Genomic DNA, 22972 nt, shown 5'->3' with positions numbered 1-22972 from the left:
AATTGGTTTGTGGACAACAAAAGGTCCTATATTTTTTAACCCTGAGCACTGACTCTCAAGAGGCAGGCTACTACCTGGTCTCAATTGTGCCCTGTATCAATAGCTCTTACTCTTCGATGCTGGCAAACACTATCACGGAGCATTTATGCTTTTTTAGAGTTCTGAATAAAGGTCACATTAGATTCAAGAAACATGCACGTGCTCTTATACTCACCCCACAATCATTAGCTCCATCTCCACACATTCCAACATAGTAACTGTAACAAAAGATAACAGTATCTGAATTTTAAGTATATTACATATGTTTTTTAACTAATAATAATGCAATCATGAACATACAGCTGAAACAAATGCTTTTCACTTTGGCATCTTCATGAAGGGGAAGCTGGCCCCAATTTATAAAGACCCATGCACAAACAGGGGCCGTATTTTACAAGTGCCCTGGGAGTGCAACTGGTGTTTGCGCATGCTTTTTGCGCCCCCCAGGAAACTTTTGTATTACAGAAGGGTCTGCAGACGCTTGTGCGGCCTCTTCTGTAATACCAAAAGCACTGGGGCACATAAAGCACCATCGCTATCTTCAGGGGGTGTTCCCTCATTTTCATGGTGGTATGCCCCATGTAAATGACGTAATCCCTTCCCCTCAGCTCCCACGCATTTTATTACAGATGCCTGCTTAGAGGCAAAGAAGCTCTAAGGAGGCGCAACTACCTAAAGATAGCGTACTGTCAGTGTGTCCCCTCATAGCTGCCCTTTTGTGGGGGAAAGGGTGCCCCATGGACCCCCCAGATATTCCCTTGCAGGCGGGTACAATCACTCACTATACCCACCTGCAAGGGGATCTCTGGGGCACATTACCAAGAAATAGCGATATTTATCGCTAAGCAGGGTTAGTGGCAATAATTTTATTGCCGCGCTTCGACAATTTTTATCGCTGAGATACTTTGCTATTATCAAGGTTTATCTCAAAAGCGATAAAAATCATGCAAAATGCATGAATATCGCTGAAAATTCAGCGATATTCATGCATTAGCGACCAAATGCTCTTAGCCATGTTATCCACCTCCCATTGGATAACGTAGCTAAGAACTGGTCAGAGCAGGTGTTAGTTTTTGGCGATAGCGGGAATATTTCCATCGCTACGCCTGCGTTGGTAATTGGTAACAGGAGATAGCGAGGTTAGCAACTGTTTCAGTCGCTAACAGGTTGGGAACGTCCACTTTGCATGTCATTAGCGATAAATATCGCTGACATACAAAATGGGCCCCAAACCGCTCGCTATCGCCTAAAAGCTGTCGCTAACATCAGTTAGCGACAGCTTGGTAATAGAGCGATAGAATTATCGCCGCTTAGTTGCCGAAAACGGCCGCTAAATCGGCAATAATTCAATATTGCCACCCTTGGTAATATGCCCCTCTATTCCCTCTCAAAGTGCTGACAGGTTGCCACCTGCACTGAGAAGACACTGAGCTGCTTCAAAGCAGCTGCTCCGTTCTTCACATGAATGCGCTGCCTTCAGGGTAGCGCAAGTTTGCAACTGCCCCGGGGACAGCACTTTCATCATAATATGACTCATTTCCCTTCATTGCGCAGGAGCACCTTTTAAAAAGTGCACCACAGCATGAAGGAAAATGCACCGCATGTATAGTACGACCCCAGGAAGTGCTGTTTTCACACCAAGTACTGTGCGAATGTGATTGCTATGTGCAATGCAACCTGTCTATACAGTTTATAACAAAATTGAATGTTACCAGTGAAGGGAAAATAACCTACATAATCCATCAATCAATCAATCAATCAATCAATCAGGGTTTTGTAAATCGCACTACTCACCCGTTAGGTCTCAAGGCGCTGGAGGGTGGGTGTGAGCAGCTCTGTTGGGGTAATTTCACGAGCCAGGTCGTGAAGTCCTTCCTGAACAGGTGCAGTGTTGGGCTTCATTGGAGGTGAAGAGGGAGTTTGTTCCAGGCCTTGGCTCCAAGGTAGGAGAAGGACCTTCCACCTGTTCTGGTCCTGTAGAAGTGTGGGACGGTGGCGAGGGAGATGTCAGCTGAGCAGATGTTTTTCTTGGGGGCATGTAAGGCGATACGGTTGGTGAGGTATTTGGATCCAGTGTTGCGGAGGGCCTTGTAAGCGTGCGTGAGCAGCTTGAATGTTATTCTTCTTTCGACAGGGAGCCTATGGATGTCACAGAGGCGTTAGGTGATGTGGTTGTGCTGTGGGATATCGAGGATTAGTCTGGCTACGGTGTTCTGGACGGTCTGGAGTTTGCAGAGGAGTTTTTTGTTGATTCCGGTTTAGCGTGCATTGCTGTAGTCCAGCCTGCTGGTGACGAGTGTATGAGTGACCGTTTTCCTGGAGTCGGGGGGGATTCACTTGAATGTCTTGCAGAGTATGCGGAGGGTGTTGAAGCATGCAGTGTTGATCTGGCGACTCATGGTGAGTGATGAGTCCAGTATGATGCTGAGGTTGTGTGTATGGTCCATTGGGGTGGGTGGGTTTCGAGGGCGAGGGCCACCAGGTGTCGTCCCATGCAGAGGGGGTGGAGCTGAGGATGAGGACTTCTGTTTTCTCCGAGTTGGGCTTCAGCCAGCTGTTGCTCATCCAGGTTTCGATGGCTTTCATCCTTTTTTGGAAGTTGTACCTGGTGATGTGGGTTCCTTTGTGAGGGAGAGGATGAGCTGAGTGTCGTCGGCATAGGAGATGATGCTGAGCCTATGGTTTCTGAATGGTTGCAAGGAGGGCTTTGTAGACGTTGAAGAGGGTGGTGCTGAGGGAGGATGCTTGGGGTACCACCCTAGGCTGTAGAGGCCACCCTGCTTGGTCCACTAGGCTGCCTGAGACCGCCCTAGGCTGCAGAGGCCACCTCTACGATCCACTAGGCTGCCCAATACAACCCTAGCATGCCCTAGGCCACCCCCTGGTTCACTAGGCTGTCTTAGACCACCCTAGGCTGCCAAGGCCACCCTGCTTGTCCACGAGGCTGCCTGAGAACACCCTGGGCTGCCTAAACCACCCCTCTGCTTCACTAGGCTGCCCGAGACCACCCTAGGCTGCCGAGGACACCCACACTGGTCCACTAGGCTGCCTAAGGCCACTCCTCCTTGTCCACTTTGCTGCACAAGTGCACCATCCCTGGTCCATGCCACAGCCCTAGGCCACAGCCCGAGGCCACAGTCCCTGGTCCACTAGGCTGCCTGAGGCCATCTCCTGGTCACTAGTCTGACGCGGCTACACTCACTGGTTCCCTAGTCTACTGAGTCCAAACTTCCCTGGTCCACTTAGCTGCATAAGGGCCCCATCCCTGGTCCATGTGACAGCCCAAGGCCACAGTCCCTGGTCCACTAGGCTGCCCAAGACCACCCTAGGCTGCCAATGCCACCCAAAATGGTCCACTAAGCTGCCCAAGACCACTCTTTCTTTACCACTTGGCTGCCCAAGGCAATCCCCTGGTCTCTAGTCTGAAGCAGCCACCCTTACTGGTCCACTAGTCTGCCACCATCCCTGGTCCATGTGACAGCCCGAGGCCACAGTCCCTGGTCCACTAGACTGCCAGAGGCCATCTTCTGGTCAGTAGTCTGACGCAGCCACCCTCCATGGTCCACTAGGCTGCCCAAGACCACCCTAGGCTGCTGAGGCCAGCTAAAATGTTCCACTAGGCTGCCCAAGACCACTCTTCCTTTTCCAATTGGCTGCCGAAGGCCACCCCCGTGGCTACTCTCACTGGTCCACTAGGCTGCCCAAGGTAATCTTCCCTGGTCCACAAGGCTGCACGAGGGAGCCATACCTGGTCTACGCGGCAGCCGGAGGCCACCGTCCCGGATCCAAGTGGCTGCAGAGGCCACTGTTCTTGGTCCACTAGACTGCCACAGGCTGCGCATCTACCAATGAAGGCAGCCACGACCTGGACTGTCGATCTGTTTCCCTTCCACCCCCCAGTGCAAGGTCCTACATCAGGCTGTGTTCAGGCTGTGATCATGGCACATGATGTTAGGGCTTCCTGATCAGGTCATCAGAGACCAGTTCTCCGATGCTTCACAGCCTTGGGTGCGCCCTCCAACGCGGGGTCCCCGGATCCTGCTGTGCTGCCAGCAGGACTGATGGAGCAGGTGAGACCAGTCAGAGCTGCAGTCTCACTGGACCCTCTTCGGCTGCAGGCGCTTTATAGAGTCCTCTCCAACCGAGGGTTGAGCTATCCAGTGGCACGGCTGACTCCAACACATTTGTGCTGTCAGTGGGGCTGGGGTGAGGTCTGTCCACCTATTCCACTCTGTTCCAGCGCACCCACCCTGGCTAGACAGCACTAAGTCCATGAGCGGGAGTCAGGAGATACTGGGCTCGATTCACAGAGCTAACTTAAGACAAAATCCTAAACTTACTACCATTTTGGTATTCACAGAAGGCACTTACTCATTTCAGTATTCACAGAAGGCACTTACTCATTTCGCATCATCTTCTGCAGCAGGAAGTGCATCCTGGGTGATGGTCAGGCACCGTCCCCTGCAGCAGGAAGCGCAGCACAGCCTAGGTGATGGACAGGCAAAGCCCCCTGCAGCAGGAAGTGCATCCTGGAGAATAGACAGGCACCGTCCCCTGCAGCAGGAAGCGCAGCGCAGCCTGAGTGATGGACCGGCACCGTCCCCTGTAGCAGGAAGTGCATCCTGGGTGATGGACAGGCACTGTCCCTGCAGCAGGAAGTACATCCTGGGTGATGGACTGGCACCGTCCCCTGTAGCATGACAGTGGGAGAATGGCATTTTAGGATTGTTTATGTGCAGGAAGGGACACCTTGCTGTACATAAACAAACCTCCCTGCTTGCAGACACCCTTGCACTATGGTGCAAGGTTGCCTGGGTTGACGCTAAGATGCTAAACTTAGCGCCATCGCAGGGGGAAACGCAAGGCTACACCACAGTTTGACAGCTGTCTGCGGGCGGCACAGGGGCACTACAGCACCAAATTAAAACTGCAAAGTATGTGGTGAATTCTTTTTTGTGAAATTCCGTCCCCGGGTTTTCGTGAGTTACATCATGGTTTATAAGGGCCCCGAATCCAGAGTTTATAATTCCACTTGATTAAACAGATTTCACTACAAAGAGTGCTGAGCCTGGTACCTACTTTTGCAATGAGGACAAAGGCTGTTGCCTTGGGAACCCTAGGATTTGCAGAACATTTCATGTAGAGCATTAACAGCTCTGATTAATGCTCAAGGATTTAAGTAGGTGGTTGTGTTTGAGGTTTTCATGTTCCAGCAGGCTCGGATTGTGTCAGCATTTAAATGTTTGCAGAGTTTTATTCTACATTTGCTAAGGTGAGCCTGAGAGGGCCAGATCCATCTAAAATGCATGTGTGTCGTACACGTATGTTCCATGACCCTATGTTACACTCATGGACATGAGGGCCGGTACAGCATTAAGGCAATTTACAGCAATACCACGAGAGGCCACATGGTGGCGCAGATTGTTACAAATGTCCTCAATAATGCATTTTTGTAGTATTTGGGGAGCGCTCAAATGGCGTAATCTCATTGTGCCCGGGATCTTGAAAACACCTCACCAGAGGTGCCTGTGCCTTTGCTGTTACTAGCATCATTTTGATTTCAACAGGACAATACACTCTGCATAAAAGGAACAAAAGCCCAACATACTCTAGTTTTTGGAACTCTTCGATTAGACTGCTTTTCTGTCGTGGAGACATTCTGGCAAAAACAACCCCGTTCAGCAGTAACTGCAAAGACAATAACAAGACTGAAGGTTTAGGGACTCAAACACAGGACAAAATAAAATGCAGTGCTGTGGACTGTAGTTAAAGCTAGGGAACACAGATTAATACAAATCCTGACTTTATTGATGACTATGATGCTTGGTGTGAACTCTAACATGACTTCAGTTCCATTGTAATGTTTGTGAGATGGGTTCATATGATGTTGAAAGGCAATGTTGAATCTGGGGACGGAATCACCTCAAAGCAGTTTCAAGCAGCAGCGGGAAACAAAGATCAGGGGCCATGTGTATGAACACATTTTCGAGTAGACACAGATGGGTGAAATCCTTTGATACATCCGCCCTAAGTGATTTGTTCAGGATCACACAATTTAGTCAATAGGGTAGGCAGGACCAGAACGCTGATCTCCTGGCAGCTCACCCAATGTACTCCCTTGGTCACACACACAGCTGAGAAAATTAGGACATTGCACAGCAGAGTTACCCCAGGGAACGGACACTGCACAACAGAGATACACCAGGGAATGGACACTGCAAGGCAGGTATTCCCAGGGAAGGAACAATGCACGACAGAGCTACATCAGGGAAGGAACACTGCACAGCAGAGCTACACCAGAGAAGGAACACTGCACAGCAGAGCTACCCCAGGGAAGGTACATTGCATGGCAGAGCTACCCCAGGGAACGGACACTGTACGGCAGAGATACACCAGGGAAAGGACACTGTACGGCAGAGATACACCAGGTAACGGACACTGCACAACAAAAATACACCAAGGAACGGCCACTGCAGAGCAGAGCTACACCAGGGAACGGACACTGCACAACAAGGATACACCAGGGAACAGACACTGCACAGCAGAGCTACACCAGGGTATGGACAGTGCATGCCAGACCTACAGCAGAGAACGGACACTGCACTGCAGAGCTACACCAGGGAACGGACATTGCACGGCAGAGATACACCAGGGAATTGACACTGCACAACAGAGATACACCAGGGAACGGACACTGCACGGTAGAGCTACACCAGAGAATGGACACTGCACGGCAGAGCTACACCAGGGAACGGACACTGCATGGCAGAGCTACACTAGGGAATGGACACTGCATAACAGAGATACACCAGGGAACGGACACTGCACGGCAGAGCTACCCCAGGGAACTGACACTGCACAGCAGAGCTACTCCAGGGAATGGATACTGCACGGCAGAGCTACCCCAGTGAACAGACACTGCACAGCAGAACTACCCCAGGGAACGGACACTGGACAGAAGAGCTATCCCAGTGAACGGACAATGGACAGAAGAGCTATCCCAGGGAATGGACACTGCACAGCAGAGCTACCCAGGGAACGGACACTGCACGGCATACCTACCCCAGGGAACTGACTATGCACAATAGGGCTAACCCAGGGAACGGACACTGCATGGCAGAGCTACCGCATGGAAGGATGAGTGCACGGCAGAGCTACCCCAGGGAAGGAACACTGCACAGCAGATCTACACCAGGTAACGGACACTGCACGGCAGAGCTATCCCAGGGAAGGAACACTGCATGGCAGAGCTACCCCTGGGAAGGAACACTGCACGGCAGAGCTACCCTAGGGAACGGAACTGCACAGCAGAGCTACCCCAGGAAAGGACACTGCACAACAGAGCTACCCCAGGGAACAGACACTGCATGGCAGAGCTACTCCAACGAAGGAACACTGCACGGCAGAGCTACCCAAGGGAAGGAACACTGCATGGCACAGCTACCCCAGGGACCGGACACTGCACAGCAGAACTACCCCAGGGAAGGACACTGCACAACAGAGATACACCAGGGAACGGACACTGCACAGCAGAGCTACCCCAGGGAAGGACACTGCACAACAGAGATACACCAGGGAACGGACACTGCACAACAGAGATATACCAGGGAACTGACACTGCACGGCAGTGCTACCCCTGGGAAAGAACACTGCACGGCAGAGCTACCCTAGGGAACGGAACTGCACAGCAGAGCTACCCCAGGAAAGGACACTGCACAACAGAGCTACCCCAGGGAACGGACACTGCATGGCAGAGCTACTCCAGCGAAGGAACACTGCACAGCAGAGCTACCCAAGGGAAGGAACACTGCATGGCACAGCTACCCCAGGGAGCGGACACTGCACAGCAGAACTACCCCAGGGAAGGACACTGCACAACAGAGATACACCAGGGAACGGACACTGCACAGCAGAGCTACCCCAGGGAAGGACACTGCACAACAGAGATATACCAGGGAACTGACACTGCACGGCAGTGCTACACCAGGAAACGGACACTGCACAACAGAGATACACCAGGGAATGGACACTGCATAGGAGTGCTACCCGAAGGAATGGATACCGCACAGAAAAGCTTCCCCAGGGAACGAACCCTGGACAAAAGAGCTACCCCAGGGAAATGGACACTGGACACAAGAGCTATCCCAGGGATTGAATACTGCACAGCGAAGCTACCCAGGGAACGGACACTGCACGGCAGAGCTAACCCAGGGAACTGACTATGCCCAAAAAAGATACACCAGGTAACAGACACTGCACAGGAGAGTTACCCCAGGGAACTGATGATGCACAACAGAGATACCCAAGGGAATGGACACTGCATGGCAGAGCTACCCCAAGGAAGGATCACTGCATGGCAGAGCTACCCCAGGGAAGGAACACTGCACAGCAGATCTACACCAGGAAACGGACACTGCATGACAGAGCTACCCTAGGGAAGGAACAGTGCACGGCAGAGGTACCCCAGGGAATGGACACTGCCCGGCAGAGCTACCCCAGGGAATGGACACTGCACGGCAGAACTATCCCTGGGAATGGACAGTGCACAGCACAGCTATCCCAGGGAATGGACAGTAAACAGCAGAGCCACCACAGGGAATGGATACTGTATGGCAGAACTCCCCCAGGGAATGCACACTGCACAGCAGAGCTATCCCAGGGAATGTGCACTAAACGGCAGAGCTACACCAGGGAATGAACACTGCACAGAGAGCTGTCATGGGGAATGTACACTGTGTGACAGAGCTCCCCAGGGAATAGACATTGCATGGCAAAACTACTCTATGGAATGTCACTGCACGGCAGAGCTACCCCTGGAAATGAACACTGCACAGCAGAGCTATCATGGGGAATGTACACTGTTTGACAGAACTCCCCAGGGAATAGACAGTGCATGGCAAAACTACTCTATGGAATGTACACTGCACGGCAGAACTACCACAGGGAATGGACACTGCATGGCAGATCTACCCCAGGAAATGGACACTGCACTGCAGATCTACCCCAGGGAATGGACACTGCATGGCAGAGCTACCCCATGGAATGGACACTGCATGGCAAAGCTACTCTAGGGAATGGACACTGTATGGCAGATCTACCCCAGGAAATGGACACTGCACTGCAGATCTACCCCAGGGAATGGACACTGCAAGGGAGTGCTACCCCAGGGAATGGATACTGCACAGAAAAGCTTCCCCAGGGAACGAACCCTGGACAGAAGAGCTACCCCAGGGAAATGGACACTGGACACAAGAGCTATCCCAGGGATTGAATACTGCACAGCGAAGCTACCCAGGGAACGGACACTGCACGGCAGAGCTAACCCAGGGAACTGCCTATGCCCAAAAAAGATACACCAGGTAACGGACACTGCACAGGAGAGTTACCCCAGGGAACTGATGATGCACAACAGAGATACCCAAGGGAATGGACACTGCATGGCAGAGCTACCCCAAGAAAGGATCACTGCATGGCAGAGCTACCCCAGGGAAGGAACACTGCACAGCAGATCTACACCAGGAAAAGGACACTGCATGACAGAGCTACCCTAGGGAAGGAACAGTGCACGACAGAGGTACCCTAGGGAATGGACACTGCCCGGCAGAGCTACCCCAGGGAATGGACACTGCACGGCAGAACTATCCCTGGGAATGGACAGTGCACAGCACAGCTATCCCAGGGAATGGACAGTAAACAGCAGAGCCACCACAGGGAATGGATACTGTATGGCAGAACTCCCCCAGGGAATGCACACTGCACAGCAGAGCTATCCCAGGGAATGTGCACTAAACGGCAGAGCTACACCAGGGAATGAACACTGCACAGAGAGCTGTCATGGGGAATGTACACTGTGTGACAGAGCTCCCCAGGGAATAGACATTGCATGGCAAAACTACTCTATGGAATGTCACTGCACGGCAGAGCTATCCCAGGAAATGAACACTGCACAGCAGAGCTATCATGGGGAATGTACACTGTGTGACAGAACTCCCCAGGGAATAGACAGTGCATGGCAAAACTACTCTATGGAATGTACACTGCACGGCGGAACTACCACAGGGAATTGACACTGCATGGCAGATCTACCCCAGGAAATGGACACTGCACTGCAGATCTACCCCAGGGAATGGACACTGCATGGCAGAGCTACCCCATGGAAGGGACACTGCATGGCAAAGCTACTCTAGGGAATGTACACTATATGGCAGAGCTACCCCATGGAATGGACACTGCATGGCAAAGCTACTCTAGGGAATTAACACTGTATGGCAGATCTACCCCAGGAAATGGACACTGCATGGCAAAGCTACTCTAGGGAATGGACACTGCATGGCAGAGCTACCCCATGGAATGGACACTGACAACAGAACTATCCCAGGGAATGTGCACTGTGTAACAGAGCTCCCAAGGGAATGTACAATGCATGGCAGAGCTATCCCAAGGAGGCTGTCTTTTAAATTGTACTTGTAGAACGGGACACTCAATTGACAATACCTGATGATGATGCTAGCCACCAAACTACACCAAGCGGAGACTACATACACAGCAGCCTGTGAACGTGTGGTTGACGGTCTCCGAGACAATCGTTCTGAGACTCTGGTGCTGAGACTTATGTGGTTCCTTCCCCTCCTTTCTGATAGATAACCAGTACCTCTTGGAAGCTGAATGAACCTCTGCTTCTTCCTCCCTCCTCTTTTTTGATCTGTACTTTAATTTGCACCTTCAGAGTCTCCCGCCTGGAGCTCAAGGATGCAGGTCCTCTGATACCAGACACAGTTTACAGTCACTGTTGCTTCCATTGATTATTCCTGGCATATTTCAGGACACCACCAGGGACTGCCGCTGCCTTTCCTAACCTCCATCCATCCCAACACTCTGGGCATCTCTCAGCTCACTGGGAACATAAAATAGGAAATCTGACGATGGGGACCAGTAGCGGCTTAATAGCTTCTGGCCATCTGTCTGCACTTCCTGCTTGGCTAACGTCATATTCTCTCTCCTGTTCTCCAGTGAGGCAAAGTGACATCACATTTAAATGCACTTTTCAGTAACAGACCTGAATGATAGTGTCTTCATTAATACATGTTTTCACATTTCTACACAGCAGCATGTCTTCTACTTTTAGAAACACACATCTTCCCAATGATTACTGCATGAGCTATTCCAAAGATTATTTTAAACAAAAGACACATCACTGTACTTTGCCATATATTCAACACTTACTTTTGGGAGCATGCTGTAGAAATGCTGCACTATGACCTGATAGGATTTCCCGCTCATGGCAAAATAGAATTGACTCGCTGCATGTTTAGGGGCGGGTTTTTCGTCCATCATAAGGAATATATCCTGTTAACAAAGCAAGAGGTAGATCAAATCTATGAAGAGATATTATTTTAATATTTTGGCAGCTCCAACTATACATTACCTTCACTCAGGCATTATATAGTCAAGAACGATTCTCTCACCTCACTCGTCACTGCATTCACTCTCCCAGGTGCTTGTATGGGAACTGCACATGCCTCAAACACTTGTTACTGCGATAAAAACAGCTGCACTTGCGTCAATGCGATAAGTTCAGGTTTATTTCATAAAGCTTGTATCATACAGAGGCCTCACTCTGCAAAATTCTTTCTGCACCTTAATCTGTTTCGATACCATTATTTCGGAATGGTCGACAGAATTAAATCAAATGTACGCAGCGCAGAAAGCCACCTTGCTTGGCTGCATGACAGCGAAAGGACAGGAATGCACTGAATCTAACAGTTTACAGCACATTATTGCCCCTTCCCTCTGCGCAGATGCACAATGCGCTGCTGACCGCCAACACAGACACCCACTAGGACCAGGGTGCAAGGGGCCTACATTGTAAGCAGGATTGCTTTTGTGCCAAAAGGGGCACCTTCTTGCAAAAATAAAATTCTCTGAGGCATTTTCTTCTTTCTATATGTGCTACAGAATATAGCAGAATATAGCGCACAAAGAAATAGGAACTAACGAGGAGAAATACAGGTTTTTCTCTTGGATATCTCTCACCTGGTTAGGTGTAGCCGCTACTTTGCACATTTCCAGGTCCAACACTTATGGCAAATATGGGAATGCACCGAAGTCCATGGGTGTTGCGTGAGATCACCCGGACACCACCCATGGAGCGCCACCCTGTGGCAGAGTAATGCAAGGCAATGATGTGCACTGCGATGAGTTACTCCAGATGAATCAAATCACTCAGGGCCACGCAAGGTGGCATTGTGCACCTTGATAAATCAAACTTAGTAGATGCATCGCACATGCAAGTGTGAGTGCAAGTGCGAGACAACTACTTGACAATTATGGCCCTGAATGTGGTAAATTATTAGGTTTCAAAATAGAGTGGGAGAAATTACCTGGAAAATTTCTGAATCAGAGAATACTCCTGTATTTTAATTTTTAAGAATTAGGGTTACTCCGTCAGTAAAAAGAAACTAAGACCACACCAGTTGATTTCAGTAGGACACTATCAAGCCATAAAATTTATTAGCAATAATAATTGCATTGATGTTAATTACATTTCCGGCACCCATGATGGTGGTGTTTAAAAACATCTTCCCCCGGCAAGGATGGCTGTGTGTAGCTCTTGCTTGCAGGGTCCTTTAGGCCCTTCAACAGGCAGGTGCTACACACAAGCTCCTTTGCTTGGGCACTTCTTTACAAGCACTATCAGAGCCGAGGCAGTGTAATGAACTGAATGCACTTACCGTTGGCTGTTTACATTGACGTTCCTCTGACAGTGGTGGACCTCATAAGGATTCCCCATTCCTCTCCTTCCTCACTGATGGGAATGGTTCATTACTTACCAGTAATCTTCATTACTCCTGGTCCTGTTGTCCCCGTCCCATTCATCAGGAGTGAGGAGAACAAACCTCGCCAGACAGGAAAAAAGAACAGAAGAATGCTGATATTACCCCTCCTCAAAAGGCTGGAGCTTATGTAGACAAAACTAACCCAGCATTCCTCCTGAACACTAATGCCACAACATATGAAGACTGTCAGTCCAGAGGGGCGTGTTGAATGGGACAAGTCAACAGGACCAGGAGTGATGAAGATTACAGATAAGTAATGAACCATTACCCGCCTTCGAAGGCAGTAGTAGCCCCACACCATCCTTAAAAGAAGTGAAGAAGAAATCGTTTGCCATCAGAGCCCACAATTCACCAATGCGTCTTAAATATCAGACACTTAATGTCAGCCAACTCCAACGACTTAAAGGGTTGAGAGGTCAAGGCGGTCAACACCAGGGGCAGATCCCATGAAGGGAATATAGAGAATAATGGCTTTGTCAATGGCCTGTACAGAAAAAAGCTACGTAATAACCAAGCGGCCATATCTTCTGTATCTGAAAGGTTACCTCATGGAGCGCGAAAAGCCATTAGAGCAGAGCACAGTGGAAACTCTTCTCAAAACTTTCCCACAAAAATTGGTGGACATCACACAAAAATATAGAAATTGACACAGAATCATACACTGCACCTGAACTGCTATAGCATGAACAGAGGAAACCGTGCCTGTGTGGGCCAAAACGTCATCACTACCAACATTTCACTGTTCTCCATCAACAGCCTATCAACTTTGGAATTAGGGGTATGGCCAAAAAAGCATACAAGAGGTATTGTTAATGTGTTCTCCCCTCAAGCTCCTATTTGTGGGCTCCTCGCATAAGACCAGGGAGCCTGCACATTGAGCCGAGAAGCAAATAGGTTGAGGAAATGAACACCAAATGTCCCACATATTAATGAAACACCACCCTGGTTAAAGTCATTTCCTGGTAAGAGAGAAAAACTTGGTTGCGAGAATCTGCCACCCCGTTGTCCTCCCCTCTGATACGGAATGCCACTAGAGACAGCAAGTGAACATCACCCACTGAGACAGGAGAACAGCTATTGCATTCAGGGAACGAGTCCTGGCACCCCCCCTGATTTTTCAGATAGCCCACGGTGTCTAAATTTTCTGAGCTGACCACCAGATTGCAGCCCTCGAGATACTTCTGGAACCTTATCACTGCCATGTAATCAGTCATGAGTTAACTCCAATTGGAAGAATGCCTGCTCTCCTGCAGAGACCCCTGAAGACACCTGGAACCTAGAGTGCCCCCCCATCCACAAGGACTGGCATGGGTTGAGAGAACCTGAATGGGCTCTGGCTGAAGATCTACTCCCATGGCCAGGGAATCTGAGTCCACCACACCAACTCTTTTTTAATCTCCTCGGACACCAGGATCCCAACTTTGAATTTCCCAGAAATCGTATCCCAACTGGAATGCAGATGACTCCCTAGTGGGTGGAGATTAAACCGGGCCCAAGGGTCCATAAAGACTGCAGCCGCCATGTGTCCCTGCGGCCTCAACAATGGTGCACTGGAAGAGACTGCCTGCCCATCACCTGTAGGGCTAGTGACCTCAAAGTGGCCACCCTGGGATCCAAAACAAAGACCTTGTTGAGATTGGTGTGAAACCTGGCCCTTATAAAAGTCAAATTGGTTGTGGGTGTTAATGAGATGAAACACATGTGCCTGGACTCGAGAGCACCCTAAGGACTGCATTTATAGGGATTTGACATAGGGCAGCACAGCAAGTCAGCTTGCTGCACTGCCCTACATCAGAGTGAAAGGGCAGGAATGCACCTGTCCTTTCCCCCCCGCACTGGCACCGTTCGCCAGCCTAGCACCAATGCAAGCACTCTTACACCATAGTGCAAGGGCGCCGGTGCTGTCAACAGGATCTTTAAGTGCAGGAGGTGCAGGAAGTCTAGGCTTGTTCCTCATTCTGCAGCACACATATAGTAACAGGTTACCGCGTGAGTTGTAAGGTTTTGGCGCATCCCCAGGCCTACATGGTCTTGAAAATCTGGGGAAGCATAATCAGCCCTGGGTTTTGCAGGGGAAAGCCCAATGCAACGGCCGTGGAATGCTCCCTCGAGCAAGGCTAGCAGTGAATTGCGCTGCCTTTTCTTACTCCATATCTATGAGACCATTCAAAGCCACGCAAGTTGGCATTGCGAGGCCTCATACATTGGAATGTTGAGAGCTCCATTGAAGACAATGGAGTGGCCCCGGGATTACAATGATTGGTGGAGGCTCGGAGCTCCAGCATTCCAATGTTTGTCTTCAAGCTTCTCCTTTTTTTTAACATTCTACACTCAGTTGGTGCAATGTTCTAATGGCATTGTAGCTCTTCTGCCTCTGTCATACTGGTCGTTAAAGGCCGTCTCCCTCTGTATAAGCTTTGCATGTGGCTCGGGCCTATAACTGGGGTTCAGGGCCTTTAGCAACTGGTATAGATCTCAGCAGCAGGCTATAAGGTTACATTGTTACATGATAGAATACTTAATTATATCTCTTTCCAAGGGCTCAATCCACACAAGTGCACAATTATGTGTGTCAATTCGCAATTCATTTATTTATTTATTTATTTATTTACGTAATTTTTATAGCGCAACAAATACCCTGGGGTGTCTCGGCGCTGTGGAGCTACTGGGGTCAGTCATCCTCTCACTGGTTAAATAACCACGTTTTTAAGAGCCTGCGGAAGCTCATCAGGTTCGGGGCAATTTTTGATGGAATGTGGCAGAAGATTCCAGAGTTTTGGGGTGGCCACCAAGAAACGTCTATCTCCCCAGGTGGCCGTTCTTGTGCGTGGCACAGTGAGGAGGTTGGTATTGGCCGATCTTAATTGCCGTCATGAATTTACAGATCTGGGGCCATATGTATCATTGAAATTCGCATTCGCAAAGGCCAAAATTTGCAGAATTTCGGCCTTTGCGAAATGGGAATTCACAAAATTATATGTATGAAGGAAAATCCAATGCAAAATAAGGAATCGCAAAATTTGCGATTCCTCATCTTAAGGAATCGCAAATTACCACCAACTTTGAGTTGGTGGTAAGTTGCGAATTCCTTGAAAAATGCACATTTTTGCATTTTTCAAAGTTCCATGTGACGCACATACATGCCCTTAGTGCTATGCTTATTTCAGGGGTGCAACAGGGTGTCCTTTGGAATTCGCAAATTGAGAAAAAATTCCCATTCCTTCCTATGGGCCTCCTGGCCCATAGACATGAATGGGAACGTATTCCTGAATTGCAAATTCGCAATTGCGAATTCGTAATTAAGGAATATTAAGAAGTCGCTAAAAAAAATGTGTTTTTCTTGATACATACCATTTTGCGATTCTGAAATAGCGATTTCTTAAAAATCGCTATTACAGAATCGCAAATTGGTTCCTTGATACATATGGCCCTTACTCTAGTAAAAACATTGACTAAGAGATAACATTACAAAAGTATGACATGAGTGTGTGGGTGGATCATCTCAGAGGACAGAGAAGGGGGAGTTCCAAGGGCAGGAACACCTTATAAAGTTGGATAAACCACAATCCCAGTTGGACTATTTGGGTGTTATTGTACAATATTCAAAAATCAAAAAAGATGTAAAGCGTTTGCGCTACATTCTCTCTTTGTCAATGTAAACCATATACATGTACATGTGTACATAGTAAAAAATGCGTAAAAAACGGAATTCACCAAATAATTCTGAAGCTCTTTGTGGAAACTGTTACTGTTGAAGGCTCCTAAAAAGAGTGTAAAAGCCTTGGTTAATTTCATGGTAGTCATAAACTTTATCCAAATGTCCCCAGAAACCTAGATGAGTACCTTTCTACCTACTCCTGGTAAATATATTGAGCTTCTATACCTGGTGAAAATATGTGAAATCATTCACCCTCACTCAGTCCAATGGGAATTCCAAAATGTGTTATAAATGTGTTTGTTCTAAATTTATCTCATATTAGGAACGTTGATAGCCATCCTGGGGCCACACAATTCCGACTTTGATATTTGTAAATGAATTAGTAATTTCAAAGAATGCAGAAATACAGCAATACTAGCAATTGGCAAATCTGGTGAAATGAGAATGCACAGTGATATGGGAAAATGCTACTAGATTTTCTAGAGGTATTGTGTTGTGTTAATATATGGTTATAGATTCCAACCTCTAAGGTCCTGAACTGAATCTACCCCCTGATTGTAAGAGATTTGGGTGCCGCATTTCCGATCACTGCAATGATGCTACATTTCCTGGGGCCCTTTGAGGAATACTTGTAATTCAGCTGTTTTCTGACATTTTAGCTGTACTGATATCCCCATTCTCTTTAATGCCTGATTATGTATATATAAATAAAATAAACTATGAATTGATCACCTACAAATGTATTGAGGGTGTCAGAAACTACTAAAACATGTAACAACTGAGAGGAAGGTGATTAGAAAGATATATCTTACTGGGAGAGAGCGCCAAAGAATATTTATAATGGAAACTAGTCTTTCTACATACTCTTGCCCCACACAATATACCCTTGTTTTACTGAGACATATAGATAAGCGCTCATGTTTTTTCTTAAATCCCTAAAAGACCCTTATTGAGAGGGAAGATGGGCTTTTAAGGGCAGTCCAGTTGGACCCTACGCTCTATGGCAAGAAGTTGAGAATATGGCCGCCAGGTAGGTTGTCATGAACAACTGTCTTGGTGCGGCCGTCCACAGACAGTACCGTAGGAAAAAGCAATGTAGTCAAAGTCTACTAACTCAAAAGGCTAATTGGCACAGAGGATTCAAACCGGTTTTTTGGTTCTGCTCAGACTCGAATGAACACTGCGTCAGGCCAAGAGGGAGCTTTCTGGATGCCTCCTAAATCCCAGTGTTGGTAGGTATGGGTACATGAACATGTGGTTAAAGGAATCCTTTCTTTTCAATTGTGAATTCTGTTTCTCTCCATCTTGCATTTGTTTACATATCAGGTATGCACAAGACAATAATCATTTAACTTATAAATGATGCAAATAGCAAACCAAAGCATGGGGAGACATTTACTTTGGTCAGGTGCCCATTGCAACCATCATCCCCTTGGGACTGAAAGGTGAGGGAGGCAGGAGTGGACCCTTCTGGCCCACTGGCATCTACCAGGATCGCCTTGCTTCTTTCTGAGACCATCCCGGAGTGTTTGGCAACAGTAAGAGCCGTCTGGAGATTGTCACCTGTGAAGGAAGAGAAGATGGATGTTTTATGTTTTAAAACTTTGATTCCATCAAGATGGCTTCAGGTATGTCACACTTTTGTTATAAATGTAGAAAATTAGTACCCCCGCCATGCACAGTTTTCTCATCAGTAATTTCATTGCAAATGTTGCAGTGATGTTATCATAGATGTCATAGAATATGTCATGAGTGATGTAATATGTGGAGTAATTAGCAGTGCATGGCAAGGGCGCGATGTACAGTTACCTTAGGGCATGAGTTATAGTTATTTGAGATCACTATAACTGGTGAATTTTAGTGGTTTTGTACATATAAAAAGGCATGTTTTAGGTGACATGTTTACCTAACTATAACATCACTTTAATCTTCATTTTTTTCAGTGAATTTATAAGAGATTTGAAGAACTGCCGAGCCCTCGAGAAAGTCTGGAGAAGGGAACCGACACCGGACAACAGGACCTCCTTCAAACTTGCCACCCGGAAACACCACCAGCTGATCCGCGCCGCCAAGAAAACAGCATTCAAGGACCGGTTGGACAACAATGCACACAACTGCAAGGAACTCTTCAACATCGTGAAAGAGCTTTCCAACCCCAGCGCAGGAAACAAAGACATCACCCCATCGCAAGACCTCTGCAACTCCCTCGCTTCATACTTCCACAACAAGATCGCGGACATACACAACAGCTTCAACAACCAACCAACGCACACCATGACCGAACAACCACCCCCCACCACCACCCTACACGCCTGGTCCCCGATCAGCACCGAAGACACCATCCGCACGATGAACTCCATCCACTCCGGATCACCGACCGACCCCTGCCCTCACCACGTCTTCAACAAGGCCGACGCTGTCATCGCACCCCACCTACGAGACATCATCAACACATCCTTCGACACCACCATCTTCCCTGAGAGCTGGAAACACGCCGAACTCAGCGCTCTACTCAAGAAACCAACAGCGGACCCCACCGACCTCAAGAATTACCGCCCCATCTCGCTCCTCCCGTTTCCAGCCAAAGTCATCGAGAAGACCGTCAACAAGCAGATGGCCGCCTTCCTCGAGACGAACGGATCCCTCGACCCCTCACAGTCCGGCTTCCGAGCCAATCACAGCACCGAGACCGCCCTCATCGCCGCCACCGATGACATCCGAGCCCTGATGGACAATGGAGAAACAGCGGCCCTCATCCTCCTAGACCTCTCCGCGGCATTCGACACGGTCTGCCACCGCACCCTAGTACGGCGCCTCAGCAACATCGGAATCCAAGACAAGGCGCTGGAATGGATCATCTCCTTCCTCGACGGAAGAACACAGAGAGTCCGCCTACCACCGTACAAGTCAGAGGCCTCCGAAGTCATCTGCGGCGTCCCTCAAGGATCATCTCTGAGCCCCACCCTCTTCAACGTCTACATGAGCCCCCTCGCGGCCATCGTACGCAAACACAACCTCAGCATAATCTCCTACGCCGACGACACCCAGCTGATCCTCTCCCTGACCAACGACCCCGCCGCCGCCAGAGCCAACCTGCACGAAGGGATGAAAGAGGTAGCCGAGTGGATGACGACCAGCCGCCTGAAACTGAACTCGGACAAGACGGAGGTCCTCATCCTGGGCTCCTCACCCTCCGCCTGGGACGACTCCTGGTGGCCTCCCGCCCTGGGCACCGCACCCAAACCGACAGACCATGCACGCAACCTGGGCTTCATCCTGGACTCCTCCCTCTCCATGACCAGGCAAGTCAACAACGTCTCCTTGGCGTGCTTAAACATCCTACGCATGCTACGGAAGATCTTCTGGTGGATCCCCACCGAGACCAGGAAGACCGTCACCCAGGCCCTCGTCACCAGCCGACTGGACTACGGCAACGCCCTCTACGCCGGTACCACCGCCAAGCTCCAGAAGAGACTCCAGCGGATCCAGAACGCCTCAGCCAGACTCATCCTCGACATCCCACGAACCAGCCACATCTCCGGACATCTGAGAGACCTTCACTGGCTCCCCATCAACAAAAGAATCACCTTCCGCCTCCTCACCCACGCACACAAAGCCCTACACGACCAAGGCCCGAGCTACCTCAACAGCCGAGTCAACTTCTACGCTCCCAAACGCCACCTCCGATCAGCCAACCACGCCCTCGCCGCCGTCCCCCGCATCCGAAGAGCGACTACAGGAGGAAGGTCCTTCTCCTACCTGGCCGCCAAGACCTGGAACTCCCTCCCGACCGACCTGCGCCTGACCCAAGACTACCTCTCCTTCAGGAAGAAGCTGAAGACCTGGCTGTTCGAGCAGTAGCGGCACCCCCCCCCCTGCCCCCCAGCGCCTTGAGACCCTACGGGTAAGTAGCGCGCTTTACAAGTGTCATTGATTGATTGATTGATTGATTGACATAAAGTAAGATTTTATTACCATACATGAAGCCAACCCTTGCTGCCAAAGACCATGCATGAAGGGGGTTGGCCATATGTCCTGGCCTCTGAGCACACAACTCACATTGCCTTAAACAAGAACAATGCCACCACTTTGCACTCCTGGACAGTATAGTAGTGTGATTACTTCAATTAATTAATACTCATGCAGTCATCAGTATGGAGTTCTGGACTTTTTGGTTCCGTCCAGAGGTGTCAGGGTACAACACCCGAAGACCCCGGAGTTCCACCTGCCTTGGTGCACAAATGAACAGAAACACGGGCTTCTCGATGGTGGCGTCAAAGACCAAAGGTTTATTACTGCAGGGACACAGAAGTCACAGAATCTACACACGGGCAGAATTCAGGAGACTGTTCGATTTGTACAAAGTGGGTTGCTCCTTATATACCAAAAATTGTGCTCTAGGCAAATATTTCACATATCGGTACATTCCCAAACCTTTTGTGTCTCTAAACAATAAATATTTGGCGTTACACAGGAACTGTCGATAATATCTGATACCAAACATCACGAAGAGGGGTTCCCACCAGTCCATCACAATCCCTTGTCAATATTGCATTCAAGACCCGGACCGCCTCATCGTAAAGTTCGTTACCTCCCCCTAATAAAGGCCCAGAAGGAAAGGAGCAGAGCCAGGTGCAGAAGATAGAAAAGCGGGATAAGAGATGTTTGTGGGTTGTAAATGGGCAAGGCTACCGGCTTCGGCCGCCTAATCATGATCAGGTACAATGGACAGGAAAACCAGTTCAGGTGGGCTGGCCTCGGGCAGAGGAGGCAGCCTTTGTCGAGTCATGCAGCTTCAGCGTGATCTGGTTTAAGGTGCACGTGTCATGTAAGAGGTGAATCTCCGGCTAAGGCTACGTGTCCTTAATCAAAGTGAAGTGAATGAAATGATCAGAGGCTATTGCATATGTGAGGGCAAGGAAACACAAAATGGCGGCCACGATCTAAGATGGATGCCGTGGGTATATCAGAAATGTGTCAGTGGAAGGAGTGCTCTTGCTCGTAGCGTAGCGAAAACACTAGGATATACTAAATGGATCATTTGCGGTTCACTGATACCATTTTTATGTATTTCCGACAAACTTAAAAACACGGGTTCAAGTCGTCACGGAACCGTCACGGAACCTCAGACCCTCCTTTTGCCCTTACATAGGCAATTACTCAATCTATGTCTGAATCTAGTTCTATGCTCATCAGGTCAGTGACATGTTGTTGTATCATCATCCTTTCTCGTGTCTTTTCTCCAAACGCAGGTGGTTTTCTGAAACAGGTTGTAGCACAAAGACTACACAGAGCAGGACCACACTGGATAATCAGACAACATGAGAATAGGAATACTAGGATGACACCAATGACCATTAGAACCTTCCATCCCCACGCTGAAATCAGAGTCCAAACCCACTCCATAAAGGACCAGTTTCCCTCATCTACATGTATGGAGTCCGAAATCTTGTGCAACTTAGAGATCGCCTCGTAAACTGTTGGAGCATTATTAGGAATAAAGACACAGCAGCTCGATTGGATCATTCTGCATACCCCACCTCGATCTGCAAGTATAACATCTAGAACCATACGGTTCTGCAATGTCATGAGCCTATCCGCCTGAAGCTCAGCTGTCAGATTGCTAAGGGCACCAGCAGTTTCGGTAATAGTAGATTCAACTACCCGTGTTAGCTGACGTATGTTTCTACTATTGGCCATAGGCCCCCAGAACGGAAGGAAGCCTTTGAAGAAGTCTCCAGCTTCCTGACCAGCGGTATCTTCCTTGCTGAAGACACCTCTCGCTACTCTTGTTCTGTGGTAATCAGATGAAGCAGTGTATGTCGGAGGCAATAATCGAGCAATATAACATGATCCTGAGAAGTCGGCAGGCAACCATGTATAAGCTCTGTCTCGACAGATGAAGTAGGTACCCCTGGCAGTAAGGAAGGCAGGGGAAGAGTTAGCCGGAAACACATAAGTCTCTACGCACTCACTCCTCCCTAGCTGAGCTCTCGGATTTCTCCCATTACCTTGCAAACAGACCTGACCTCGGTGAGGTACGACCCAGATTGGAGTTGAGCTTTTACGCTTGCTTTCTCCTAAACTAAGGCGATACTCTGAAGTATTCCAACTTAAATATACTCGCAATTCGTCTCTAGGGTATGATGGAGTATTATTGACGTCTTTGACCATGTCAATAATTCCCTGGACTAAAGCTTTGTTGGCAGAGTTATATTTAGTGGAACGTGGTGGACGTGGAGGATAGGTCTCAAGAGCATAAGCAAAGATGGTTTGAAGGGCCTGAAATGATCCATTATAGCTGTAAGGCAAAACCAGATAGGGAATACCTTTATCCATAGTGTGAGGTATCAAGCCACACACCCAGCAGTCTGTAGTGTTAACTACCAGTTGGTGTTGATGCAAGAGCTGTACAAAAGTATTATTAATGAATTCTGAG

At 48.8% G+C, this 22972-nt stretch overlaps 1 protein-coding gene across 1 annotated transcript in view; it reads right to left on the bottom strand.

Annotated features, from left to right (window-relative positions):
- The window catches only part of LOC147684257 (putative cation-transporting ATPase 13A4), a 301484-nt gene that overhangs the window by 90504 nt on the left and 188008 nt on the right, over window positions 1-22972 (bottom strand). The window contains exons 19-22 of the mRNA XM_086944654.1: window positions 17933-18096; window positions 11263-11385; window positions 5648-5727; window positions 215-257 (exon numbers count right to left, since the gene is read on the bottom strand). Coding sequence (XP_086800780.1) covers window positions 215-257; window positions 5648-5727; window positions 11263-11385; window positions 17933-18096 — 410 coding nt within the window. The remainder of the gene's footprint in view (window positions 1-214; window positions 258-5647; window positions 5728-11262; window positions 11386-17932; window positions 18097-22972) is intronic.

Source organism: Lissotriton vulgaris, chromosome 11 (genome assembly GCF_964263255.1).
Source record: "Lissotriton vulgaris chromosome 11, aLisVul1.2, whole genome shotgun sequence".
NCBI lineage: Eukaryota > Metazoa > Chordata > Amphibia > Caudata > Salamandridae > Lissotriton > Lissotriton vulgaris.
The sequence above is the reverse complement of the archived record's forward strand: the minus strand, read 5'-3'. Positions and strand labels throughout refer to the sequence as shown.